Source organism: Bombus pyrosoma, linkage group LG8, assembly GCF_014825855.1.
Source record: "Bombus pyrosoma isolate SC7728 linkage group LG8, ASM1482585v1, whole genome shotgun sequence".
In the NCBI taxonomy this organism is placed as follows: domain Eukaryota; kingdom Metazoa; phylum Arthropoda; class Insecta; order Hymenoptera; family Apidae; genus Bombus; species Bombus pyrosoma.
Genome location: NC_057777.1, coordinates 243,382 through 270,981, shown reverse-complemented (window position 1 = coordinate 270,981; position 27,600 = coordinate 243,382). Strand labels below are relative to the sequence as shown.

At 40.2% G+C, this 27,600-nt stretch overlaps 3 protein-coding genes across 11 annotated transcripts in view; 2 read left to right on the top strand and 1 right to left on the bottom strand.

Moving 5' to 3' along the window:
• The first annotated feature begins 137 nt into the window (after window positions 1-137).
• LOC122570221 (ATP-binding cassette sub-family D member) lies at window positions 138-3,727 on the top strand. The gene is made up of 8 exons (XM_043732266.1): window positions 138-1,067; window positions 1,157-1,395; window positions 1,514-1,891; window positions 1,964-2,058; window positions 2,134-2,317; window positions 2,407-2,504; window positions 2,616-3,290; window positions 3,393-3,727. Exons 1-8 carry the CDS (start codon window positions 520-522, stop codon window positions 3,438-3,440), a joined length of 2,265 nt encoding a protein of 754 aa, XP_043588201.1. The 5' UTR covers window positions 138-519; the 3' UTR covers window positions 3,441-3,727.
• Window positions 3,728-11,490: 7,763 nt separating this feature from the next.
• On the top strand, window positions 11,491-24,243 carry LOC122570225 (protein glass-like). Its single transcript, XM_043732285.1, has 7 exons — window positions 11,491-12,532; window positions 13,300-13,485; window positions 14,184-14,514; window positions 16,721-16,993; window positions 18,459-18,794; window positions 19,714-19,881; window positions 20,196-24,243. Exons 2-7 carry the CDS (start codon window positions 13,422-13,424, stop codon window positions 20,359-20,361), a joined length of 1,338 nt encoding a protein of 445 aa, XP_043588220.1. The 5' UTR covers window positions 11,491-12,532; window positions 13,300-13,421; the 3' UTR covers window positions 20,362-24,243.
• Window positions 22,711-27,600, bottom strand: part of LOC122570224 (C-terminal-binding protein) — a 24,835-nt gene continuing 19,945 nt past the window's right edge. For 6 of the 9 annotated variants that reach the window (XM_043732279.1, XM_043732275.1, XM_043732277.1 and 3 more), the window contains exons 5-8: window positions 27,498-27,587; window positions 27,142-27,298; window positions 26,107-26,284; window positions 22,711-25,760 (exon numbers count right to left, since the gene is read on the bottom strand). In XM_043732279.1, coding sequence (XP_043588214.1) covers window positions 25,427-25,760; window positions 26,107-26,284; window positions 27,142-27,298; window positions 27,498-27,587 — 759 coding nt within the window. In that variant the 3' untranslated portion in view covers window positions 22,711-25,426. The other 3 variants (XM_043732281.1, XM_043732282.1, XM_043732283.1) reach the window with 3 other exon arrangements.

The window sequence follows — 27,600 nt, the reverse complement described above, 5'->3', positions numbered from 1 at the left end:
GCGCACGGTCGCAGTCGACGAGCTCGGATCCAAGTCCAGCGATAGACACAAGCACAAGCGATCTACCAGTCACGGGTTCTAGTTGCCGCCGCGGAGAGGGTCCAAAAGAGAACGGAACGGCAAACTGCGTGCGAAAGACGTGACGAACAGTCGCCAGCTGGTAGCCGGTCTACGTGGATCGGGCGATCACGAGCCGGAAAGAGAGAGAGTGTGTGTATGCGTGCGTGTGTGTTTCTTTTTCTATTTTATGCGCACGTAGCAGTATACACTGCGGTAAGAGCGATTCGCGCGATAAACGTGTCTATTCTGCTTGACTTAGCCTTAACGTTCACACTCGTGAATAGTCGTGAATGTGAAGAGAAGCGAAGCGGAAGTGGCTGCCACTAATAGTACCACAATGAGTGACCATCGTCGTTGACGAATCATTCAGCATCGAAACGAGTCGTTTCGATTAAAACGACGTTCGAAACGAGTTTTCTACGCCGCGATACGCTCCCATGAGAGCGTGCCTCCGGCACGATGTCGTCGGTGTTTTCGAAATTAATCGACAAGACGTCTACCAAATACGGTATCAGGCAAGAGCGGCTGATTCGTGGTATAGTCGGGGTAGCGACCACTCTCTATTTCATCAAGATCGGTTATCCGTTGGTGAATTTTGCTATAAAGCAGTGCCAAAAGGGGAAAAAGCAAACTCGGAATACCGTTCAAGTGCCGAGCCGGGATAAGAGTGACATTAACAATGATAATAATAGCGAGGCAGGGAAAGCAAACGTGGGTTTGGACCGACGATTCATTAAACAGCTGATCGCGTTGTTGAAGATCATGGTTCCTGGATGGAAGACGCGCGAAGCCGGATTACTCACTTGTGCCACTCTGACATTGCTAGCCAGGACGTTTCTGTCGATCTATGTAGCCACTTTAGAAGGTCAAATCGTGAAGAGGATCGTGCTTCGAGACGTTCAAGGGTTTTCTTTGATGCTCGCGAGATGGTTCGCTATAGCTTTCCCCGCGACGTTCGTTAACTCGGCTATTCGATATCTAGAGGGACGATTGGCTCTTAGTTTTAGGTATTTACATGAACAATGTATTGATTTGTAGTTTTCGTGGCTTTAACGGTTCACAAACAAGTGTCAAGTTCTGTTTTCTGTTTTTAAAGAGGACGCCTGGTAGAGCATGCTTACAAAATGTATCTGAGTCAACAGACCTACTATAGAGTGGCTGCACTGGACACTAGACTCGGAGGTGCTGAACAAAGACTGACAGATGATTTGTCAGAATTGGCTAGTTCTGTGGCACATTTGTATTCCAGTTTAACCAAGCCATTGTTAGATTGTGCGTTGGTGTGCATCGCACTTATTTCTTTCTCTTCCAAAATGGGAGCAAGAAGGATACACGGTAATACTATAAATTAGCAAGTTATAGAGTGTACGAATAACCAGGGTCTAATCATTTGTAAGGCAAATTAAGCGACATATTAATAAGCATAGTAAATTTCCTTTGTACTGTTTTATAGGGCCATTGTTATCATGCGTGGTAATTGGTCTAACCGGACAGATACTACGTCTAGCTTCTCCTAAATTTGGCCAGTTAGTGGCCGAAGAAGCATCAAAACGTGGAATATTAAGAGAGGCGCATGCTCGCATCAGTGCTCATGCAGAAGAAATAGCGTTCTATGGAGGCCACTATACAGAGCATCGATACTTGATTACTGCTTATAAATCACTTGTTTCGCACTTAAGGAGAGTGTTGGCCCTAAAATTTTGGTACGTGATGTTGGAACAACTGCTCATGAAATACGTATGGTCTGGCACTGGACTTTTAGTTATCGCCATGCCTCTTCTTTATACCACAGTGACGTCAGGAAACTTGGCTTTGGAAGACGACGGCGATGGTACGTACATACTAAATATAAAATTAGTTTACAGTATGCGAAATACTAACGGATTTATTTCCTTGTAAATAGGCGGAGTGAGCGAAAGAACTAGATACTTGACAACTTCTAAAAATCTTTTGAGCTCTGGGGCAGATGCTGTCGAAAGACTGATGTTGTCTTACAAAGTAAGATTTAGAATAACAGAGCGTATTAGCTAGTTTGAAGTGTAAGATGTTTATAACGAATTTCATGTATTATAGGAATTGGTGGCACTAGCTGGATACGCAGCGCGGGTCAGTGAAATGTTGGATGTATTTAAAGATGCTGCGCTATGTAAATATAGAAGAAATATCGTTAGCAGTTCATCGAGAATAACAAATACTACAACCAATTTTGCTTTAGATAATATAATCGAATTGAAAGACGGAGCACCAGTGATAAAAGGTACGAATCTTCTACAAGCGTACAGGTTAACAGTTTCTTTTAAGTATACTCGATCGGATATGATAAGACGCGAAGGATATTTGTTATAGGAATCGTACGTGAAAGTACAGATGGCAGTATAAGCTTGATCGACGTGCCAATAGTTACACCAAACTGTGAAATTATTGTACCTAGATTGACTATTTGTGTAAGTTTCGTTTGTATCTTTGAATCACAGACTATCGGGGGGAGGGGGGAAGGAGGGGGAGGGAGGGGGGAGGGGGAAGAGGAAAATTATCGTACGCTTTTACTTTTGTAGATAAGACCAGGTGACCATGTATTAATTACTGGCCCCAATGGCTGTGGAAAGAGTTCCCTGTTCCGCATAATTTCTGGCTTATGGCCAGTGTACGGAGGCACTTTGATAAGACCGGCAGAAAATTACTCCGCCAAACGAGGAAGACCCGCCTTATTTTATATTCCGCAAAAACCTTACATGACCGTCGGTTGCTTGCGTGATCAGATCATATATCCCTCGGAATCACAAACGGAAGACTGTTGCGACGAAGAACTGTTGAAATTGTTGGAAGAAGTGGATCTACGAAGTTTGGCAGAGAGAGAGCCGAACGGACTGAATTCTTTTGGCGACTGGGACTCTACGTTGTCTGGTGGCGAGAAACAAAGACTCGCGATGACGCGTTTGTTTTACCATGCGCCTCAGTATGCGCTGTTGGACGAGTGTACCAGTGCCGTGAGCCTCGAGGCTGAAGCAGTGATTTACGAAACTGCCAAAAAGAAAGGCATAACATTGTTAACTATCACGCATCGCGTGGCTTCCCTCGCGAAATATCATAAACTACTGTTGCGCTTCGACGGAGAAGGTGGTTGGACTTTCGGCCCGTTAGAGGCGGAAAGTGCATCATGTCTATCGGCTCAAGCTTACGAACAAACCGAGCAACACGAAGTGAAAGGAGGCCACTATCGAATGTTACACGTACGTTCGCGTGTTTTTTTTCCCCATTTTAATATGAAACGAACGACCATGTTGCAACGAGCATGTACCAAATGTATTTCGATATTTTGCTTCTGTTTACAGGAACTCCGTGACATTCATAAGGAGGATGCGAAAATTGGAATTAGCTGAAAAGAAAGAACCAGACGAATTATTTTGTATTATTCTAGCGAATTCATGTAGAAACTTGTGCGGCTGTAAATAGAGATACTAATTAATGCGTTTTGTACAGTGGTTTATAAAGGTTTCTAAACAAATATTCTATTTTTGTATGAATAAATATCGCTATTTAATGTCACGAAGTAGAAACATTGTTCGACGTTGTTCGAGTATCTTCTGTATCCTAACGCTTCTTTTCTATCGCTTATCTAAATTAAGGATAATGTAACGAAATAAAAATGTCACTTTCGTCAAACCGATCAACGCGTTAATTTTATGAAACGTACTCGTTGCTACGAAGTAATTTACCTGTTTATATCGTATAATGGTAAAACTTATCGTCTTTTACTTATTCTTCGATATTCTTCGAACTTTGCGATAAACATAATTCTGATCTGCAAAGTAGCCATTAAAATCTCAACCAGAGGATCGAATCGTAAATCACGAAGTAACGATTTCGTAGTTTTCTACTTATTACAAAAGGTATTCCTAAAAACGAAATCCTTTTCTTTTCCTAACCATAAGAGGATTATCTACGGTTAATAACGATAGAAACTGTAGTAAAATAAAAAGATATTCGTTATCCATGTGTCATTACGTGGTAGGTATTTCCAAGATGCGAAAATACCGTAGACTACCGAACTCAACTGTCTTTACGACCAGGTTTTCAGGACAGAAATAAGAAGAAAAATAAACAATATCATATATAAGCACCGTTCTACAGCGGCTTAGATCTCACACAAATATTATACGGCTATGTCGTACCGTCACGTATCGGTACTTTTGCCTAAAACATCCCTCAACAGCAATTCACCGTTTATTGTGAATATCATACGCATGTAATACTTATTATCTGGCCAATGAACATTATTAAAAAAAAAAAAAAAAAAAAAATTCCAAGATGCGATAAACAAGATAGAACAAAGTACAAAAACAGAAAAAGGAAAGATTTTTTACTTTTATCGATGATTCGATCAGTAAAGAAATTGCTGTGCTCATCGATCCGTGGAAAATAACTCGATGAGCGCGAAATTATCAAAGCCAATGGTTAATCTTTGCGCAACTTGATCTCTGCTCCTATCACAAGTATCTTAAAATTTCTGAGAAATTCTCAAGAGAAGTCCAAAGATATGATATAATCTGATTAGGTGAAAATGTTCGATGTATGGAGAAACGGTTAAAATAAACGGAAAGTAAGTAAGTAAGTAAGTAAGTAAGTAAGTAAGTAAGGAAGGAAGGAAGGAAGGAAGGAAGGAAGGAAGGAAGGAAGGAAGGAAGAAAGGAAGAAAGGGTGAAAAGGAATCTTGCAAAGATAGGAGAAAAGAAAGGAAGAGATGGAAGGAAAGTGGCGAGAATGGGATAGGTGGGATGCCGATTAGAAGGCGGATCGCGGATTAAACTTCCTTTGGCGATGGTGTAGCTGCTAGCCATGGCGTGCAGTGGCGTGCCGTGTCGCGTACATTAATTTGTGCCGGGCAAAAATTTAATTACGTGTGTTTCTTTGTTTTGAAGGGCCAGCAAAGGCGGCGGGGGCGATGCCAGGGGAGGGAAGACCCACAATTTCCGATGAGCTTACCTCTGGGAAACCCTGCAAACGCCAAACGTCGATACGCCCGGGAGCAGCCATCTTGGGGGGTTGTATACCTCTCTGCGACGTTCCAGCTAATGCTTTAAAGCAATTCCGGAATACCGGCGCGGCGCAATTAGTCGCGTCTCTTCTTCCTCCTCGATCTTCCACGGACGCGAAACCACTTACTAACACATCGATCGCTTATGGTACAAACGTTGTACCCTAATATTCCTTTTTATTTCTCCATTTTTACCTTTTTATTTTTCAATCCTATTGAATCCTATTTCCAATTCAATCGTATTTTACAATCAAATAGATATTTGTTGCATTTGTATCCATCTTTACGCTTAACGCCGCTACACGATCCGTGGCAAATTGCGCGTCGATCCTACGCTTTACGACAGAGAATGAGAAAAAATAATATAGTCGGCTGGTTTGTACGTTTAAAAAAGATTCGTTGGACGTTCCGGTTTCTTACTGTACTTTTACAGGCGGTATTTTTTCATTATAGAATTCTTTAATCCGACCTTATTTCAATACACCGTAAGCATTACAACAGGTATTTCGTTTTATCCGGGTATCACAGCCTCTTGCACGATGATCTAATATCATAGATTTTTACAACGTTACGTAATTGTAGCGTGTCGCGTATCGTTTCGCAAGGAAACGCGAGTCGAAGCCTATGTATCGAGAAACGTAATTTCAAAGCGCTTGTCCAGGCTGTTGCTTTGGAATCATCTCGATATCGGTGCAAGAATCGCAGAGCGATCGAATTCTTTGCGATAACGATAGTTGACTATTTGTTGGTAATTAATAGAGAAATAATGGAGAATAATGGAGAATAATGGAGAATAATGGAGAAATTTTGCAAACGGCACCGATCGCTGCATTGTTACCTCTAGAAGATCGATCGAGAACCGAGCGGTCGATGGATATGCATGAAAATTGGATTTCTGCGAAAAAATGGTACAAAGATGGTTTAAAGCGGATGATTTAACGGGCGCAACGGGAGAACGTACCGTACAAAATTGGTAAAAATATACGCACATTGTTATGACACTCGGAGACCGAAGTAAATCTCTAGCTAGCTTCTGTTTGTTTAATTATATTTATACACGTACGTAAAGATATAAGTTTACTTAGCATTTTACATTTTTGGCATTTCCATGTAATTCACCTCGAAGACGATTTAAAAAGATGAGATTGGTAATGGAATGGATTGGAATGAAAATAAAGGAAAACTCGATTTTGTTCGACAGCCGAATAACTGAAACGCCCGCTATCTTTCTTCGCACTGTTTATCCAAGAACCAACGACCATGGACGGCTATTTTTAGTTAAGAGCAGAGTCGCAGGCGGCAATTTGGCTACATCATCCACGGCTGGTGTCGAGTTTCGTATTTTGAGAAAGGGTTGAAGGAAGACGCGAAGCAGACACCACGGCCAAGCATCTGTCCGCGATAGCCGACTAAGAAAATAAGGCGAGACTCGCGAGGCACTATTAGCGAGAGGAGCACGAGCTCGCCCCGTGTTCGTAACAGTTTTCTCGAGGATTAAAACCTTGTCCACTTTCCGGGCCGCTCCGTCGGCCGTTCCTGGTCGTAATCGAAATAGCCGATTGAATTACACGTGGCGCGTGCCAGCCGGCCGCCACCGTCACCGCATACGCCAAAGATCTTTGCTCGAACAAAGAACGCAATAAGCCACCATCCGATCGCTATCTTGTCATCCGATGGGATTTCCGACGACCAAAGAGGCGCCCACGTTTGCAAATCTTCAGCCGACCATCGTACGTGTACGGCTATCGGTGATCGTGCAATGACTGGAATCGAAAAAGCGCAGACAACATAGACGACAAGATGTCATAAACGATCGAGCAAACTTCGAACGCTTTGGCAAAGCGTCTGCAAAGCGTATATACTTGCAACAACAAGTATCCGGTAATTGCTATGCACGCTTTCGGATGCGTTTAAAATTTCACCGATGACGTAATCACGACAGCGGCGTCTCGTTACGGTGGCGATGAAACTTGGAAATTAATTTTCCACGATGTACGTAGGATATCGGATAGGAAAGATGTGCAAAAACGTCGCGATACGTTGTCTTGGAATACCGTGTTACGGTTGTACGGTATGTGGAAGCTGGTGCAGCCGCGAGAGGTGGTTCGCCGCAAATGTAATTAAGCAGCCGTGACGTATTTAGTAACATCTCGATCGTTGAAAGCTGGGTTTATCCTAACGGTGGAGATTATCCGATGCGCAATCACTTTGGCAAAGGGAGATGGGTACCAGTGGGAGGAACTTTTGATCGCGAACAATACCGTCACTGTCATCTCGTCACGAGGGTTAATCATTCAACTTTGAATGGACGGCGATGAACACGCCGGTTTCCCGCTCTTGTGTCGACCTACACCGCTGATTACGATACGCTGTACTTTGACGCGCCACGTTAGCCACCGTAGCACGAAGATAGAAGATAGAAAATACGCAAAATTTCATTGGCGAATATAAGAAGTCGAATTTCGAGGAACTTTTGCTCGGAAAGATGCGAACTCGGATACGTTTAACTCTGCCATGATCGAATAATCGAGTAACTAGCAGCGAGTTAAGAGTAAATTTCAGGTAAAAGAACCTGTATCGCTTCATTTTGCAGATGAAAAGGAGAAACTGAGCGTCAACGAGATGCGTTTCCACGAGAATGAACGTACCTACGAATCCCTTTACGCGATTATATTTGTCGAAAGTATTTAAGAAACGAGCACCCGGCGAGATAAGCGGCGAGCGACAGCGGATGCGTAGTCGCCTAACGTGCGCACGCGATTAAGGCGGATCGGCATACGTAGGACGCGTGTCTGTTTCTTTCCGTTCGTGCCGGTAGAACGATCCCGGTAATGTAATCGTCTGTTTGATTTCAGGTGCGAGCAAACACAGGTGTGTGGTTGGCTGCGATGCTCCCTCGAAGAGGGTAGGAAGACCGACCGATTCTCGTTGCCATAGACGCTATGCCACGGGCTCTATCTCTGCCTCTGAATCGATGATTCGAGATCGGGAAATTGGGTGTAAACGTTTCGTGCAAATTTTGTGGTCGCGCATCGCGGTTAAGCGTCGGCTCTTACGATACGATCGAACCTTTACCTACAAAACGTCCCCAAAACGTTTATCTTTCATTTTCTAGATTCGAGCTTCGCAGAAAAGTTGCGAGCTTTCGTCGTTTCCAACAACACCTATACATACATACATACATACATACATATATATATATATATATATATATATATATATATATTCGTGACGATCAACTACGATCCGAAAATTGGAGAACTTTGCCGCGAAAACCAAATCTTTTGGTCTGTATCGCGATACAAGAGGCAACTAGTTGGTCTCACACGCTTAAACGATTAAATCCGTACGATCATCTCGCGCGCGACTCGCACCATCGTTCACGATCGTCGCGCACCACCCTGTCGGGTCTAACCGGCGGGCGAAGAACGTTACAGTTGCTGCGTGGAATCGCGCGTTACCATCGACAGAGACGAAGGGGCGGGGTCCGGTTTTCTACGGGGTCCTGCGTAAATACCACGGGCCCAATCGGTTGGAAACGTAAGCCAATACCCAGGGTGTGCACTCGGCGTACTGCCAGTTCTTCTACGCGACCCTCTATTCCCGTCCTTCTTACACCCTCTGGCCGTTTTTTTTTCTTTCTCGCTTTCCCCTCTTCCCCCCTCTTCTCTCTCTCTCTCTCTCTCTCTCTCTCTCTCTCTCTCTCTCCGCCTGTATCGGGGTTCTGGCGTTTTCGTGTTTTTCAATTTTATAAATCCTTCCTCCGTATCTTTTCGCCTTCTCCTTCGGCGAAAGGTTTCATCGTACAAACCGTTTCGTACATTTATACCGTTGCGTTAGCGATCAAGCGGAGAAGCGTCGCTGGTTCGTCGATTTCTCGCTTTTAACGTTTTCCAGCGTCGGACGTGAAACTTTTCAAACGAATAAACGTTAATCGCGTTACGCTCTTATTTCGTTCGTAGCTGTTTCAACGGTACGACACGCAGCTAGGTGTATTCTACCGATTGCTCTTCCATACGGATCAGTTTCTTTTTAATAAAAGCGTATTTATTATAAACGCGGTGAAACGGTTTTCGCGTTACAGGTTGATCGGCGATAATACAGGTAAGCGACGCGCAGCGACGTACGTAGAGTTACAACGAATCGAAAACTACGCAGACCTCGGTACTGGACGGTTCGCGTTGACGACACACGGTGGACGCCAGAACGGTCGGTGCCATGCGGTCGACTTCCTCTTCCTGCGTCCACATCGGAACTACAGTAGTCAGGTGTCCGGCCTGACGGTCGCGATTACGTCGAGACATTCGATAGTCGGATGCGCCCGGCCTCGTGAGAGACCACGTTTCCAGCCACCGGCCACTTTACGTTTTTTCCAATCTCCATCGTCTACCGTCCAACTATCGTCCAACGTTCCATCCAACTTTCATCGCTTTTTCATCGCAAAGCTTCACCGCGCTTCTTCTCTTCCAGCTTGAAAACGATTAATCTAGTTATGCCCAATTTACAATTTCTTCCATTCAGACCTTACCCCTATGTTTAGTTTAGTTTACCTTCCTATCGTAGCGGTTTTATGTTTATGTTATGTAGCGATAGAGTTACAAGAATCACAGAAATACAATATTAAATTTGAAAGAAATATTGCAAACGCTACGAAAGACTATTACTTTATTCGTTGCTTTTACGAAAATCTGAAAATCTTTGTTGCGCGAAACGATACAATTGTACGTTCTAACGCGTTTACACGTAATCGATAAAAGTGACGATTCAATAACGATATACAGAGGCTTGGTATTTAAACTCGATGTTAAAGCTGGTATCGAGTTACGTGAATTTAACGTGCAAATAAACGTGCACGGCTAAACGCGTACGCCTAATTAAACCACAGGTTTCGCACTCGCGTTGTCCCGATCTGTGCAAAGCCTGGCGGACTTTTCGCAAGAACGGGGCAACGATTTCGACCAAGCGCATAAAGCGTGGCGAACGACGACGACGACGACGACGAACTAGCAAATTTCGTTCGTTCTTCGAGCTCGCTTAATAGGTTAACGAATAAAGGGGTAAAAAAAAAACTTGCTGCACCGAAGAACGATTATGTTGGCGAGATTCGACGTAATCTTTGCGAGTGTAGGATTTAAGCAAGATACCGGAAGGAAGAAGGAAAAGTTGCCGTTTGCAGAAACGATATACAAGAAGAATAAACCGTGATACCAATCGCACGGTAAGGAAAACTTTTGACTTTTGACTTTCGACGGGCTTGCAAAGCAGGCTGGCCGTTTAACGAACGATATCCGTACGTAAAGCCAGAGTACGAGGAGAAACGGTTTGGCAAAGCGGGCATGGGAGCGCGCGGTCGCAAAGGGTGGCCCCGTAGCTGGGTCACAAGTGGAATAGGTAGCCTCGGAGTGTTTGGCAGCCGAGCTCACCGTTCACTGGTCAATAATCGACGAAAGGGAAGGCATTACAAGCCAGTGATCTCGAGGGTATCGAGGCCACTCGTCTGCGAGGCAGGACCACCGTGATCGGCGTGGTAATGGTATCTGAAGAAAATAATATCCTAGTTCCCCGTCCCGCCCTGGCAACGGGGATACCGGTGTAGTAGAGGCGAACCAGACTCGAAGGAGGGCCCCGATCACCGATCACCGATCACCGATCACCGATCGCCGAACGAACCATTAGTATCCCGTGTCGTCGACATCGACGACGGCCAACCCGTGTACTCCAACGTCTCACGTTTTACACGCCCGTGGACACTCTCGCGCCACTTGCCCCTCTATTCTTTCCGCGCATCCTTCTTCTACCTTGTAACAGATAGAATTTTATCCGTTATTATTTCGATTCTTTTATCGTTTCTTTGTGAAACGAACCAACGCGTTTAATAGTCCACCTCGATCTTTTACCGTTGCGAGTAGCCGCTTCGATCCTCTATCACCGATAACGAATCGAAGGAAAATCCGGCGGATCGTTCGAACTGTTCGTAAATATTATACATAAAAATCCGTGGTCCGCTGGCAACGCGAATCACCGAGCGAAGCGAGACGCTCGATCATCGTTTGGAAATGGAAACAATGAAAATTCCATCAACAACGAACTCGAACGTCGCACTGGACGGGCAAACATCGTCGAATAAAAAACGCGTGGGCCTGCGTTTAAACGCGGACGAAATCGAAAAGTGCTGCGAATCTCCTTAGCGAACACCTTGCCGAATGCAAGCATAGACGAAAGGTTAACGTTGCTCGAGGGTAGGGGTAGACACACGTGGAAGAGCAGTATGTTAGGTGCGTGGAAGAAAGTGAGGCGTGGTGGAGGAAAAAAGAGAGCGACGAAAAGGCCGGCCCATGATGGAGTGGGGTCAAAGTAGTAGTCAGAGTGAATAAGGGGTGAGAGTGGGTGATAGTAGGTGGTAGATCCCTAGTTAGCCAAGACACGTTGACGAGCCATCGTGGCAGCATGGCAGCAGCGCACGATACCATCCCTCGACGCTTCTCCCTCTTTTTCTTCTTCTTCGTCTTCCTCTTCTTCTCCTTGCTGCTACCTCGAGATTCACGCTGGCTGCAACTTTAATACACATCGTTGTAAACTCCGATATACATCGACAACCGAGTTCGAACGCGATTCCAGTTAACTTACGATGTAGTTTGTAATTCATTTTGTCAACGTTGCGAGTGCGCTCTTACACGCTAAAGGAGGAACAGTGCGTAACAGTGCGGCTATGTCTTCTCTGTGTTTCAAGATCAGACTGAAAATTCGATCACGAGGGGATAGAGGTGAATAACGATTCGAGAGATTGCCTACGTACGGTTCTACCGAGATAGAAGAGACTCGGCGCGTCTTTCAGAAGAGAACTTTGTCCAGCGATGGAAGGATGCGCGTTGTTTTCTATCGAGCAGTTGTGCGAGACGACCACGTGTTTACGTTGATTTTTCGTTCCGTGTGAATCGTGCAAAAGCGATGACTCAGATGCAGATCATCGCGTCGAACGGACGGAACAAGTACCGTATACCTGTTAGGCTTGGAAATTGTTAACCGTGCGAGCGAGTTTGAGTTGTTTCAAAGTCGGAAAACAGTGTTTTAAACGAAGAGTTTGAAAAATCTTTCCGCCGATCTTAAATACATCGTGTAACGAATACTGACTCGTGATACTTGTCGGTAGTTAATAGATAGTTGGTAGTTGATAATTGTTAATCGTGCAAGCGGAAGCGGGTAAAAGGACGAGCTTCGAAGCGAAGAAAACGGTAGGCCATTTTCTCGCGCCGAGAGAATCGACGAAACGCAAATTTACCGCATCGATCAACGATCGATGATCGTTCGAATCGCTGGATATGGAGAACCGAATCACGTGGCAACATGCACATGGTTTTCAGGCTATGAATGAAAATATCTGGCAGATTTTCTGCAGAAGCCTTTAGAGGAAACCGGCAGGTCTTCCAAGCCATAAAGGTACTTCTATAAGCTCGGTCCATATGCACGTGCATTTTCCTTTCAGCCATTCATAAAAAGTCATTCATGAATTTTCGCTCATTTTTTATTATCTCCTATGCTTTCTCAAACAATCGCGTCATAAAGTTACGTTACGGAGTACTACGATCTCTTAAATAATTTCGCGCGCATTCAAAGAAACTGGAAAAACGCTGGAAACGCGATCGATGCGATTGCTAAAAAACGAGAAAATATATTCGTTCATCGATCCGCGATTTCTAAAACATCGAGCCTCGAATATGCCTGTAACGCGTAAACGCGAAATTTTCGAAAACAGCCTTCGAATATTTCGTCTATCGTTCCGTGCCGTTGCTTGGTACCGCGTCAACGATATCCACGTCGTATCGTTTCGAAACTGATCATCTTCCAAAAGAAAATCACTAAATTCTCTAAATTCTCTAAATTCTCTCGCGCTACGCGTTATCTCGAACAAACTGGATGAGAATTTTATAAAATATAAAACGGAAGAAAGAAAATACCGAAATAAGGAACGAACGTTCGAACGCGAATTACAGAACGAACGATAGAGCGAATTATAGAGATAAGTATCGAAAAGAAAATATCGACGAATATTTTTTCGCGATATTTTATCGGCAAATTAAGAAAGTGGCGGCGGCGGTGGCGGTGGCGGTGGCGGCGGCGGCGGCGGCGGCGGTGACGGTGGAAATATCGCGAAAAATATTGATAAAGAAATCGGTCATACTCATGGAGCAATGTGCGGTTGCTAGGGAGACCAGAGGGGCTGGACCACGTCTCTACAGAGAGGAGGCAATCCGTCCGTGTATTTTGTCGAGAGAGGCGGGGGAAGGGGGTGTCTCTAAGGGCGGCTACGACCAGAAATTTCGCAGAGATGGAGTTTCTGCAGAATCATCACACGGTGAACACCTCCGAACCGCCGTACACCCTTGGCACAGGTGAGCCACAGTGTCCCTGACTGCGAATTAATTTTCACTACTATATATCGTATACGAGACACGAGACTCGAGACTCGAAGGAACCGATGCGACCTTCTTCTTTCCTTCTTCTTACGAAACACAAATATCTTAGCAGTTACCTACGATTTTACCAAGTGACTTTACCAACATCTTTCATCGCGTAATTCTTCGTTCTTGTTTATGCGACCAGCATTCTGTGTTTTCTTTCAAAGTTCCTCCCTGCGTCTGATTTTTAGATATTCCTTCTCAGGCGTTACAGGATAGCTTATCGTTTATCTTTCTGTGAATTATCCGTGAATCTTGACCGAACGTTTCGGCAGAAGAATTTTGACGATTAAGAGTTACTCGATATCTCTCGTATTCTCTCTTATAATATCTCTCATAATCTCTCTTCAAACTGCAAAATAATCAAGCTAGACAATTTTTTATTAGCCATATTTTCCAATATCGATATACTTACGTATAGAAACGAGTAAACGACAGAAACGATATCGCTAGATCGTTTCGTAATAAACTCCGTGTTTAAAAAATTAGCAAGTTTGAAAAATTAGCTTGCCATTTCGCTTAAATCCAAATCGCCGGACGATCTACGAGATTCGGACTTATTTCTTCAAATAGCGCCGTCTTCCTGTTCGATTTAATCGAACGTTCCATTGTAACGTCTCTTCTATCCGTAGGTTCGGTAGGAAGTATCGAGGCCACCATACCTTCCGGCCTGTGCACCGGGTCTCTTGGTGTCCTGTCCACCGAAGACACCTTAACGGATAATCAAAACGAAGAGACTCTGGGTGCACTGCAGGGCACGCTTCGTCTACAGGATCTGCAAAATTCTCCGCAAGACATCGGCGGTGATCAAACGCAACACATTCAAAATTCCGGACAGAACCAAGTAGTCAGCGAGTTTGGGGCGAGCTTCTGGGTCGACGATATGGCTGGTTTTCCATTGCCACCGCTGGACCTGGACCCGTTACCTCCCGGTCTCTTCAGTCCATGCTCGGCAACCTACAAGTAAGTGGCAAGAAAATCTCTCCTCGTTCCGTTCGTTATTCCACCTTTTTCGCTCCAATTTCTAGAAATTTGTCCACTTAACGTGTTCGCCTTGCAACATTTATTTCCTATCGCGCGTACATTTCGCTGTATTATAAACATACCGCTGCTCGTATTACAAATATAAATACGCTAAAACAATGTATCGAATACGTAACAAGTTTGGTAAAAAATTTGCCGCCGCCTTCTTTCACTCGTTTTTCAGCAAATTGTACTCTTCCACTGTTAACGAATCGTTAACGAATTTCTTATATCTGAAAAAAAAAAAAAAGAAATGCAACAATGATTCATCGTTTTGACCTTTCGTTAGAGATTTTATTAGAACGTTCTTTGGTCTTTTAAACATCTGTCGAAGCCAGAGTAACTAGATTCGACGATCTCTTTAAATTATACGTACATTGAATCAATTTAATTTGCTTTTCCGTGTTTGTTCTTCGATCAAAGTTGCACAGCTTTCGAAACAGAAAAGAGGCGAAACAGCCAATATTTATCTACATTTGAGCACAAGTAATATTATTACACGTTATGTGCATGCTGTGTGTGTTTTCCCCCATAAATGTATAAAATGTTATTTCCCATAAATGTACGAAAATCTGCTGTTCAATCACGGCAATAGGTATTTTTGAAGTATTTCAAAACATACATTCAACTGCGAATCCAAACGGAAGGATAACTTCGACTATTTAGGCTTGATTTACAGTGCGGCGTGTTTCAAAATTGCCTCCGTGTAAGAAACGTAAAATCCGATTTATTATGATTTTCCTCTGCGCCCTTTGTACAATTCTCTACTCTTAATCTTTGCGATTATTTCGTAAAATATCAGTTGTTTAAAATTCCTAGGTGAATCGCCATGCGTCCTGGTCTGACTAATGTTAGACGTTTCCACTTAGAATCGATCGTTGCATACACGGCACTGAAGAGTGAACCGGTTTACCGGATCGGTAAAAATAATCAAACTATTCAAAATCAAAATATTTAAATTCAACGCTGTCATATCCGAATATTTCGTTCGAAACAGATTTGATATTAACAAACAACGAAAGCAGAGAGAGAGAGAGAGAGAGAGAGAAAGAGAGAGAAAAAAAGAAAAAGAAAATAATAGAAATATTGAATCGTTTGGATAGTTTGTAGCCAAGATTAAGAAAATTTCAAATTCTTGTAATGTATATGTTTTTATTTTAATAGAGTCTTTTTTTTTCGATAATATCTTAATTTAATTATCTCGTATATTTAATTTCGTATTCGCTTTCTCGAAGAACTTGCCATCCTTTTTAGCAATAAATTCTTCCTAGTTTCCGTAAACTTTTGCTATATCTCATTTGATGCCATTAGAGGAAGTCGGTAAGTAAAATGATAAAAATCGGAATAAATAATAATCGTTCTGTGAATGTAGATAAGTAACGTAAGTGAAATTTAATATTGCCTTTTTCAAAAACCACAGCTTTCTCACTCTCCTCGTTCTTCGATATTTACAGCGTTTCACATCCAATAGGCAACAAATTTTATCTGAATTCGTTATCTGGCAGACGCTCTAGATGTAATAGCCTTGCTTGCCAACCAGGTTGCACAACGACCATAATAGTTGCAAAACTTTCGTGCACCTTCTCATCTATACAACGCGTTTTCTATTATATATTTCACATTAAACGAAGATTTTGATTTCTCAATCGATAAATTCAACGCGTTATCTAAATACACGATAATCTAAAACCGAATAATTGGAAAACTTGCTAATCAGGATAATCGACTTTAGCTTTTACGTTCAATTCGTTCTCCTCTGTTCGAAAAATGTGACAGTGACTACAGAAACTATTAGCACGCTAGTACGTTTATTATTGGATTTATAATACTAGCTAGTTAGATCCAACTGTAACAATTAACGTATCATACAGTAATATGTACTTTTATATGATTAGAAAAATCTGATACTTACGAAATCAGACATGGAACCTAATAAAAAAAAAAAGACGTTCCGTTCGAAAATAAGTGTACGAGCAAGTAGCTTTTACATTACATTACATTAGCTTTTACATTAGCGGGATTAACGATGAACGTAACGATGGACGCGAGACTAGAAACAGAAAAAGGAATATAGAGTGGCATGCAGCGTAAAAACGACTGTAACGTTGTATTCGATATACCTTGTAATTTTTAAGTGTCCTTGCAGTTGGGGTTGCACCAGAGGAGAATGTGCGCCGAGAACGAGCAACGCGAACGGGGAAGGTGTCGCGGACGTGTTACTATCGTTAAAACATGCGGTGGTCCATCCTGGAAGTCCTACCGGCGGATACTACTCCACGGCAGGATCCACTCATCATTATTCTCAAGATTATACTCAAAATCTTGGCCCACCTGTCCCACCCACGCATTACGCGTCCACACCAGCCATGTCTGTTAACGTTTCTATGAATATGACCATGAACATGAACATGCACTCTGGGTGAGTATTATTTTATTTGTATTTTAACGTATTTTAATGCATTTTAATGTGCGACTAGACAAATTTTATTTTATTTACGACTGATAAAAACACTGCTCTTCAGTTTCAAAATAGATCTTGAATGTCTACGTTTCGAAATCATGATCGTTCTAGTTTCTAATTTCTAATCTATCACTTTCTCCTTACACACTGCCGGTCCAACTGTTAGGACATCTGCCAACATTTAGTACAAATTGAATGTCTTTCACTATGATATTAATAAATAAAACTGTTATTTCATTCGCATCGTCTCTACGTCATAATGTAAGATATAAAATACAATTAGAGTTAATTACGATACCAGTTTCTTAATTAAGAATAGTTAAAAGATTATAATTAAAAATTAAAACTTCAAGTATCGGAAGGAGCTCGATCTGCACAATTTTTTTATCATTCTCCTTTCTTTAATGTTTCATATAAAATTTAAATGTCGTTTGTAAGTTTATCTAAAATCCTTAAAACATGTAATATCGGTGTCTATTGATGTTCAATATCCTTGAGAGAAAATGAGTTTCAAAATTCGTTTCAACGAAAATATTCAATCTGATATAGATATATAAGAATAGTAATATTTTAAATACTTGTTTAAATCGTGAAATAAGACTTTATAAAATATTGCTATTTTTTCGTATGAAAGGGATCGTAGAATTTGGAGAATAATCGTTATGAAATAGTATTCGTTAACATTTTATCTTGTTGGAATATTTTTCGTTGGCTAGAAATAGAGCGGCGAGTACGAATATCTTCTGCATCGAATCGTATTCGTAGCGCGACTGTTTGATAGAAATCGACGCTTTTATTATTGGAAGCCATAAGAATTGTAAGGTGAACCGATACTCTCTATTCTTCTAAATTACGTGAACTTTGAAATTGTTGCGATATAAAGGATGCGATTGTTTTATAAAGCTTTTTACTATTTGCTTAGAAAACCACAAACACAGAAACTCGCATAACACAACGATTTAAACAATTCAACAAGTTTCATTATATAGCAATTTAAGATGATCAAACTATTAAAAATAACAAAATAAATACAAGAAATAGGAAAGGTACTCTCTTATTAAACATCTAGTTCATATGATTATCGTCCAATTCGTATTATTACCTATTATTACCTGGAAAATTCCTACAACGTAGAAATGTTTCTATAATGAGAATTTGATACATCAAAATCCCTTAAACTACTTATACTACAACAAAATTCACTTGACCAAGGCAGCCGTTCGATCATTCGACCCTTTCCGACAGTATTTTTTCAAAAATACAATTTCATCTCACCGTTTCGATATACTTTTTGTTAAGTAGCTCGTAACCATTTCTCTTCGACAAACCAGACAGCCCATCGCCATTTTGCTCGACGGAGAGGGTGCGCATCTAAGAGGGTGTAAAAGCCGAGTTATTCTGAAATTCACGGTTGTGTGCGTAGGTACGAGCAAAGCTATTCGTCGGCGTGGGGCGTGGAACCCCTGTTAAGTCCCGCCCAGCAGTATAATCCTGTGGAGCAGCAGGCAAGGGTGAATCAACCCCCGGCCAATAGTCTGATCGGCACCAGTACCCATCCTCATTCTCATCCCCCAGCGCACGGCCATTCCAGACTGCAATTGTCCAGTGAGCATGCTCTGTGCATAGGCGCCACCGGGAACCCAGTCACACCCGACGACAATGGCAGACCTAACCTATGCCGAATTTGCGGCAAGTCGTATGCGCGACCCAGCACCCTCAAGACGCATCTTAGAACGCACTCTGGGGAGAAACCGTTTAGGTTAGTGATGAACCCGCTTCGCTTATCGCTCGATAACGTTCGATCGATAAAGCTTGTTCGTTTTATTCCGTTCAATGATTTACAATAGTAATTAGAAATTTATTATAAGAGAACCTCTCGAAACAATACCGATTAAACGAGATATTCTGCACGTTGGAAATTTTACTTATCATTGTACAAAGATTCACTATCGTCACTATGCCGGCATTATACTGTTCTTTATGTTGTTTCGTCGATCATGGATGGATAATCACAGATGGAACAATTTAAATCCAGTAAATATTACAGTGAAAATCATCTGAAAGTGTACAATATTATGTTATTATCTAGTTGCAGGGTTGATAGAGTCGATGTAAAAAGTTCAACTAAATTCTACAACTTCATAGATACTTTCAAATATTGATAAAATATTTATTCCAATCAATGTTATCAAAAATACTTTAGACCATAAATATTTACTTCTGTTGTTTGAACAGTATTCGCGACAGTATCGTTCCCATCATTACTTTAGGTTAGGTTCAAAACTTTCATCGTATCAAAATCGAATCGAATCGAAAACGACACATGCTTAACGAGATTACCATTTTTTTTTCTTCTTTGTTTTAAATTTAAATACAATTAGTTCACAAATTCTTTAGACAAAATACTTACAGTCGTTCTTCCTATAAATCGTTCGTCGCAATTCCAGTACTTCAATTTTCAATAGAACGATCCAATTACAAACTGACAAAAGCTCGTTACTGCTACCAATAATCGCTATTGGGCATAACAAAATTTAACCCTCCGTATGAAAAATAAAAATATTTTTTCCACTATAGTAAATCTTCCTATGAAACCGTAGAATTCAGATTCTTTCATGCGATAATTTTACTAATATTATTTTATATTTACAAAATGTCTCAAGATTTACATTTTTTAGGTGTCACGCGTGCTCCAAGGCATTTAGTCAAGCCGCGAATTTAACTGCCCATGCTAGAACTCATTCGGGAGAAAAACCATTTCGATGTCCAGTATGCGATCGGAGATTTTCGCAAAGCAGTTCCGTAACCACACATATGAGAACGCACTCAGGAGAACGTCCGTATAGGTGTGTTGCACCTCGTTATATGGATTATTTATTCACCCGTGCCACAACGCGTGCCGCTTAAACCGGCACATTTCATTACTTGGAAGTATTTGTATCTTATCGCATGCAGAAAAGTATAAAAATCTGGAATTCTTCTTCTTCTTCTTCTTCTTCTTCTTCTTCTTATATTATACAAAATTATTTCTTCTAAATTCATATTAATTACTTCCAAGTCGACGATTATCAGCATAATTACGTTAAACAATATTGTATTACGTTTTGCAATACAATTGATCGATTTACCTTTTATAATCGCCAATTCTCTTTTATTCCAGATGTCGATTCTGCAAAAAGGCATTCTCGGATAGTTCTACATTAACCAAACATCTTCGTATTCACTCTGGCGAGAAACCATATCAGTGTAAGCTGTGCTTGCTGAGGTTTAGCCAAAGCGGTAATCTGAACAGGCATATGAGAGTCCATGGCAGTTCTCTGACGTGACACAGCTCAATATCGATTATCGATAACAATCGTGTTCTACCGCGATGTTGTCGAATACCTGTGATTCAACTTGGCTCGAGCTTACCGGCGAAAATGTAAAATAAAATAACTGCGACGAATGTTGATACTCTCAACGATAGAGTTCTGCTTCCTGACTGACTCAAATTTGCAAAGCGTTCGTGCGAACACTTGGTTATTTAAGGGCTTACATTTGAATATTTTTTTAAACGATACACAAGACAAGTAATAATCACAATATGTGTTATATTTGGCATTAGGAACTCATCAAGAATTCATTATATATATATATATATGTGTGTGTGTGTGTGTGTGTATATATATGTATACGTCATATATACATATATATATATACACACATCGTCATCATCATTACCATTATCATCATCATCATCATCACCATCAATCACCACCATCATCATCAATCGCCATCATCATCATCATCATCATCATCACCACCATCATCACCTCCTGAATCGGAACATTAAATCGAAGGAAATAAAAAACGAAATGTATCGGCATCGTTATAATTGTTAGAAAGTATGCACCCGCGAAATTTCTTGTTCGTCCACTTATACGTTCACGAATTGTTTACAAATAGGTCAGGATAGGTTAACAGGGTATCGCAGATTTAGACCTACAGCATCCACCACAGCACCGTTGATTATTGTACAAATATTGTATTTATTATAATTATTATTAATTATAATATTAATGTTGCTGTTTTCACCATCTTCAATTTTCATTATGTGGCTTTTTCTCTCTCAGTTTGCTTCTTTTTCGTAAGTGTAAAACGAACGTGTTTTGGCGCCATTTCCATCGAACAAAAAAAAAAAAGAAAAAAGAACGACCTCTCTATATATAATATATATATACATATATATAACATATTTATACATATATATATACATATTATATATATTAATATATAATATATATAATATTCGTATGAGAACGACTAATTAAAAACGGATGAATGAATATGTGAGTTCTTTTTTGTTTGTAATCCCACAGCATCAGGACCCACATACTTTCTCGTAGAAAGAAGGGGGGAAAAGGAGGCTTCATATTCGCCGGCTAGTTGGTAATTAAGTGCGCAGATATTGGTTCATGAATCCTCGCATTAATTTACCTCTCTTCACAATTAAAACTATATAAAAACAACTCTCTCCATCATTTAGAGTAGTATCTCCTATTCATTCGTCAAAATTCTCTCGCTCACGCTCTCGTTCTTTCTTCATATATATATAATGATGTATTTATAAGTAATAATATTCTTGAAAAAGAAAAGAAAGAAAACGTATGTATAATGTTCCTACGTTATGTACCGGTACGACTTGTTGCAGAGACGAGCTGACCCCCGATTCTCTATATTGAAGTCCACTAAACAAACCTGCAACTTTTTGGACCATCTCGTCACGCGACAAACGTACCACGTGTAGCGTGTACGTAGCGTATCTCTATTTAGAACTGTATAATGTCATCTCTGTCACACTGTATGTGTCTCTGTGATGCTTTATGTTTTCATTTCTTCTTTCTCTCTCTCTCTCTCGCTCTCTCTCTCTCGCTCTCTCGCTCGCTCGCTCGCTCTCTCACTCCTACATCGTCTCATATTTATCGATCAAGTGTTGTTCGGTAATTTGATCTTTACAACAGTTGGAATGGTTTGTCATTCGCTTGTGAAAGCTTCGAAGCAAAAGCTCGTGTAAGGTGCATATTTATCCCAAAAGCATCGATGAATAATACCAAACAACTCAGTCTATTTTTGTCTTCCGAACGACTTTAAATAATATTGAGAGGAAAAAAAAAAAAAAAAGAAGAAGAAAAGAAAAAATCCTTTCATCTGACGTAATATACACATGTATCGATCGCTGAGAAACTGAAGAATTAATCGTCTATACCTATATATACATATATATATATATATATGTATATATATGTATATACATATGTATATGTATATATATATATATCACTTTTCTTCTCACAATATTTGCACTCCTCTTGAAACACGGGCACGCAGTGTGTTGGAGAGTTGAACGCTCTTTACAACCGTACGACAATTCCGAAATGGCGTCTAAAATTAATAACCAACGCCATTACGACGATCCGCAATTATACATGACGACGATTAACCATCGCGATAAATTTTACTTTCTCTCCGACAAACGAAATGATACAAAAAAAAAAACCGAATAGATATGTGTGTCTCTAAAATAGATTTTTCATATTCTTCATTTTTTTTCTCTTTTTTCTTTTTTATTTAATTATTATCATCGTTTTTAATCATCTTTTTCTCAAAAAATTGTCCATTTTGTCCTTTCTTTCATCTTTTTTTTTTTCGTTTTTTTTTTTTTCTTTTAATGATTCATCTTTCGATAATATATTCAAGTGTTCGTAACATCGCATTTTTACTTTACTTAATACAATAATTAATCATATTATAATTATCAATTAATAAAACTTGTCTCTGTTCGTACTACCTTTCGCTCGTGTGTTCTTTCGTTCTCTCTTTCTTCCGTACACAATCTCACTCACTTAAAGAACGCTAACCGATAGGTATTTATCTTCTCTGAAACAATAAGTGGTTTTTTGTCCCTTTCAGAAAACACAAAAATACTCTGTATCAAAATGCCACTTATCGATGTTACCTATTATTATTGTTATTATTATCGTTATTTACGAATTTAAACACTTCGGATGAAGATGCTGCATTCAATTACGGAACGTTAAGGCATTCGTGAGTGTAACTCGAAAAAAGTACAAAAATAGATGCCACAAAAATTAAAGACGACACGTTTTTCTCAGTTTATTGAAGCAATTCGTTTTACTATACACCCGCGTTGATCCTATCGTCACCAATAAGTTGTTTTAGCAGTAAACAGCATTCGTGAAAAGGAGGAAACTAATTTTTTATCTACAAAAGTCATATCATGTCCCATTCAAAAATATATCGTCCATTCGTTATCATTCTTAATGTACAATAAAAAAATCATATTTAACAACCCTAGAGTCCATATTTCTGCAACTTAAACAATCTCTCGCATTTATATGTACACCTCAAATGTTCGCATGTAAAATAAAAAGAAAACTTACAAAATTGGGAGAATTAGAACAATCGGAATTTATAAAATTTCAATTATCAAGAGCAGTTTCTTCCCTTCTCACGAATACCATTCTTCTTTTACTAAGTTTTTCAATACATTTTTAATTTGTTTTACCAATCGGTGCGTGAAGACAAACAAACCTTACTTTGATCGTACATATATATCGTAAGGCAATTGAAATGCGTCTGTTTGTATCGGTAATCGACATTTAAAAATATGAATAAATCAGGCATTCGGTTTCACCAAGTCCTATTTAGTACTATCAACAACATAGTGATGTACCGCACGCTTGAGAATGCCCCAACGGTTACATAGTTCTTTACAATTTCCTTCGTTACTTTTAGCCACTTTTACCACAGGTAAGATATACTACCGACTTCGTATCCTTTTTTCTTGTTCTTTTCCTTTTGTCACGCAGCATTTTCATGATCTTTAAGTGAAACATAAAAATGTATCTGTGAGCAACTACATTTTCCATTTTAATATAATATACTAACACTGAGAGTCACAACGTCCACGAAAGAAATAAAGTTTGTAAAAATTATTCAAGTTGCCAAATTATATATTTATATATACGCTCTCGGGAGTATGGTTCTCTTTTAGAAACAAAAACTAAAGAGCATGCGCGAACCCAAATACAGTGTGGCAAAATAATGCATGACTTCGCTAAAAACATGTTTCATGTTTGAAATGAAAGAATATGAAGGATTAAAACATATAATATATATATATGCGCGGTGTGTGTGTGTATATGTGTGTGTGTGTATGTGTATATATATGTATGTATATATATATTTATATCGAACAGGGAGGTTTATCTTTTATTTATAGTATTAGATGTTTTCATGGGACACTAAACTATTATGTAGCGCAAAAATTACAAATGGAGCTAATGCAAACACGAAATAAGAATTTCTGAAATTGTTTATTCCCTACGTCTCGTTAAACCTATTTAACTGGAAGCGAAATATCATTGATAAAACTTATACAGGATATTTAGGCTAAACTCATTAATATGCTTTTCAACTGTGTGCCAGATGTAATGTTCACCCATGTTTGATTTGTACTCTATGACTAGCCAATGTACTTCTCGATGCTGCAGGTATCATTATAAAAGGAAGAACTGATCATGGGCCTGAGGAACTAATTACCAATCTTGATCGACCAAAGTTTGGTTAAACCTTGATAAAAACGGAGTACAAAACACAAAAACAAAAAATCAATGAAACTTCATTTTCCTTGTATTTGCTTTTTCTTTCTGTCATCATTTGTGTTGTCTAAAGTCACGTGCGGTTAAGTATGAAGTGAATTATACAAAATTACGACACAGAGAATTCTTACCCACCGTCTGTTATTTCCTCCTTTAGCCACGACATCTTATAAACTGTCATCATTACTGCCCAACTGTATTTGGTTTGGTCACAATGTTACATCAAATGCACTATTCCAGGAGTCCACCAAACGCAGACTCAAGCTCATCATACATGCGCGCGCCATTCACACATGCCATGCATACTCTACATCGATGCGTACGTAAAACACGTGTACACTCCGGAGAACACACGTTTTAAACGCACGCACAGCAGAAACTCAAGCAAGGCAAACCTCGATCTTTCTCTCCTACTCATTCACTCTCTCCATTGCGTTTTCTTCTTCTCCATTTTGTTCTTTCTCTCTCTTTCTCTCTCTCTCTCGCTTTCTCTCTCTCTCTCTCTCTCGCTCGCTCGCTCTTTCTTCCCGCCTACCCCCCGTTCTCTCATTTCACTCTTTCTCAAGGATGGATTCCCTCGAGTTCGTCGGAAGCAGCGGACAGATTTTTGGGGCACATCGTGCACGACACACGTTAGTCAATCGGCCATTTGTCGTCGGAGATCGTGTGTGAATGGCTAAGGGAAATTAGATCGGAGGGTGGTGCTGGAGTGGACGTCGGGGGTTCAAGGTCAACGAGGGCTCGGTGCAGGTGGGCTTGGCCGGGGGTCAGGCTCGCTCACTATGCTGTGTGGTATACCGGTTAATCCAGCAGTAGGAGGAGCTGAAGTAGGGCCTCCAGCCCCACCGCCGCCTACCGTTGGACCCGTGGGGCCTGTAGGACCCCCGGCGCCTGCACCGCCTGCAGAGGAGTTCGGTCCGCCACCACCCCCACCACCACCGCCGCCGACGACGGAATGCCCACCAGGAGGTGGGGGTGCAGAATCGTGAGGAGTCGTTGAATGCGCCTGTTGAACGGGCAGCCCCCCGGAATAGTATCCGCCGTTGATCCCCTCAGGGTAGCTGCTGGAGAAAGCGAAAAGAAATTGGCCACTTCGATAAATGCCTTTTACAAAGTGCCCAATCGATCTTAGGAAATCCAAAGGTTCGAACGCTTCTAACCACGTTACTTTACACACTCGATTCTCTTTCCATGTAATACGAGTTAACATCTGCTTGAAAATCTGTTTCTGTAAAAATTACGATATCTTTTTCCCCGGTGTAAGAGAAACAAATGCAACGATACTAAAAAAAGTAATACCCTACGCTGATTTCTTTTTCTTTTTCTTTTTTTTCTTTTTTCTTTTTTTTTTTTTTTTTCTTTTTTAAGTTAAGCTGAACTTTCTTTATTTAACATACGAACGAAGCTTACCCGGTCGAGGAAAGGAAGTATTCCTTGTTCACACAGTTTCGCAAGCAGTCGGGTATGCGACCAACGATAGCTCTTCGTATTTCACTGGCTGCCATCTCACGCAGTTCGGTGCAGCTTGCATCGCTGTAGAACGCTGCATGTGGTGTACACAATAGATTGGGTGCGTCTTTCAAAGGACCTATAGAACATATACAGAAATACGCTACTTTACTATCCTTCAATATTCATGAATCAATTTTCACGCGCGCGCTTTACATTAAGCAAATCGAATAATAGCGAAATCAAATTTGTATATATAAGCAATGTACAGTAATATACATGACTGATTAACGAACTCATTAATATTGAATACACTGTAATACTATGTTAGTAAATCATTAAGATATCGTCATGTAATTAACATTTCAGAGCACTGGATTATAAGAATGTTTCAAAAAATCATTTTTGCAGACGATATTTTAAAATGTACAATAATATATTCAATATTATACTAATATAATAATTATCCGATTTGTTCGATATTGTGCTTTGTATCAACACTTGTCTGCTATCAATTTTCTCTCTGTAATTATATTCTTGCATACATATGTTTTGTTGTTGGTTGTATTTGATGTTGCATCGACTGCTCATAGTTATTAGCGATTATATCTAATTTTTTTAAATTCCTTTCGTCTCTTTTGTATATCAATAGTGCAATGAAACAAAAATATCTGATTCTATATCGTAAACTGCGTAATATTGAAGTTTTTCTACACCTTGCAATAATTTATATCTATGATATGAGTAAAAATATATCCTTTTTATACAATCTATACCATACGAAAATTTGAAATTTTACATTTCGCATATCTTAAATATTTTTCTTTTTCTTTCTCTTTATTTTCTCTTTTTTTCTTCTTCTTCTTCTTCTTCTGAGCGTTACCTTTATTGCATAAGCTTACATTATCCGATAGCGAAGAAGGAGGATCAAGATGATGAAGGAAAACGTTAGTTACGTGAGAGAGGGGTTAGGTGGTATGGATAGATAAAACTCACACTGCGATGACTGACCCTGAAAAACATTGTATGGCTCATTTTCGTGTACATCGAGTGCTGCTGCACGAATTCTGCCTTGTTTCAACGCTGCGGCCAAAGCGTCATCATCAACCAGACCACCCCTTGCTGTATTGACTAAGAAGGCGCCAGGTCTCATCTACGATACAAGAAGTTAATGTGAATAAAAATACAAAAAAATACAGAATTTATCGCAGATAATTTTAATCTTTAACAAGATTGTTATCTGTATCATTATATACTGCATTGTTGTTGCAAGATACATGTACAAAAAGGAAAGAAATTTTCCTTAAAAACAAAAAAAAAAAAATTTTTTTTTCAAATTTGGCCTGTAATACCTGTTTGATGGTAAATTCATTAATAAGATGATGATTGTGCTCGTTCAAGGTACAATGCAAGGATACACAGTCTGACTGGAATAGCAAATCCTGTAATAAATCA

What these genes read in the sequence shown, in the direction of transcription:
- LOC122570221 (XM_043732266.1), top strand. Translation starts at nt 520, where the DNA reads ATGTCGTCGGTGTTTTCGAAATTAATCGACAAGACGTCTACCAAATAC. An exon ending in GACTGATGTTGTCTTACAAA is followed by an intron (nt 2,059 to 2,133) that starts GTAAGATTTAGA and finishes CATGTATTATAG; the next exon opens with GAATTGGTGGCACTAGCTGG. An exon ending in GCCACTATCGAATGTTACAC is followed by an intron (nt 3,291 to 3,392) that starts GTACGTTCGCGT and finishes TTCTGTTTACAG; the next exon opens with GAACTCCGTGACATTCATAA.
- LOC122570225 (XM_043732285.1), top strand. Translation starts at nt 13,422, where the DNA reads ATGGAGTTTCTGCAGAATCATCACACGGTGAACACCTCCGAACCGCCG. An exon ending in GCCGTACACCCTTGGCACAG is followed by an intron (nt 13,486 to 14,183) that starts GTGAGCCACAGT and finishes TTCTATCCGTAG; the next exon opens with GTTCGGTAGGAAGTATCGAG. An exon ending in TCAGGAGAACGTCCGTATAG is followed by an intron (nt 19,882 to 20,195) that starts GTGTGTTGCACC and finishes CTTTTATTCCAG; the next exon opens with ATGTCGATTCTGCAAAAAGG.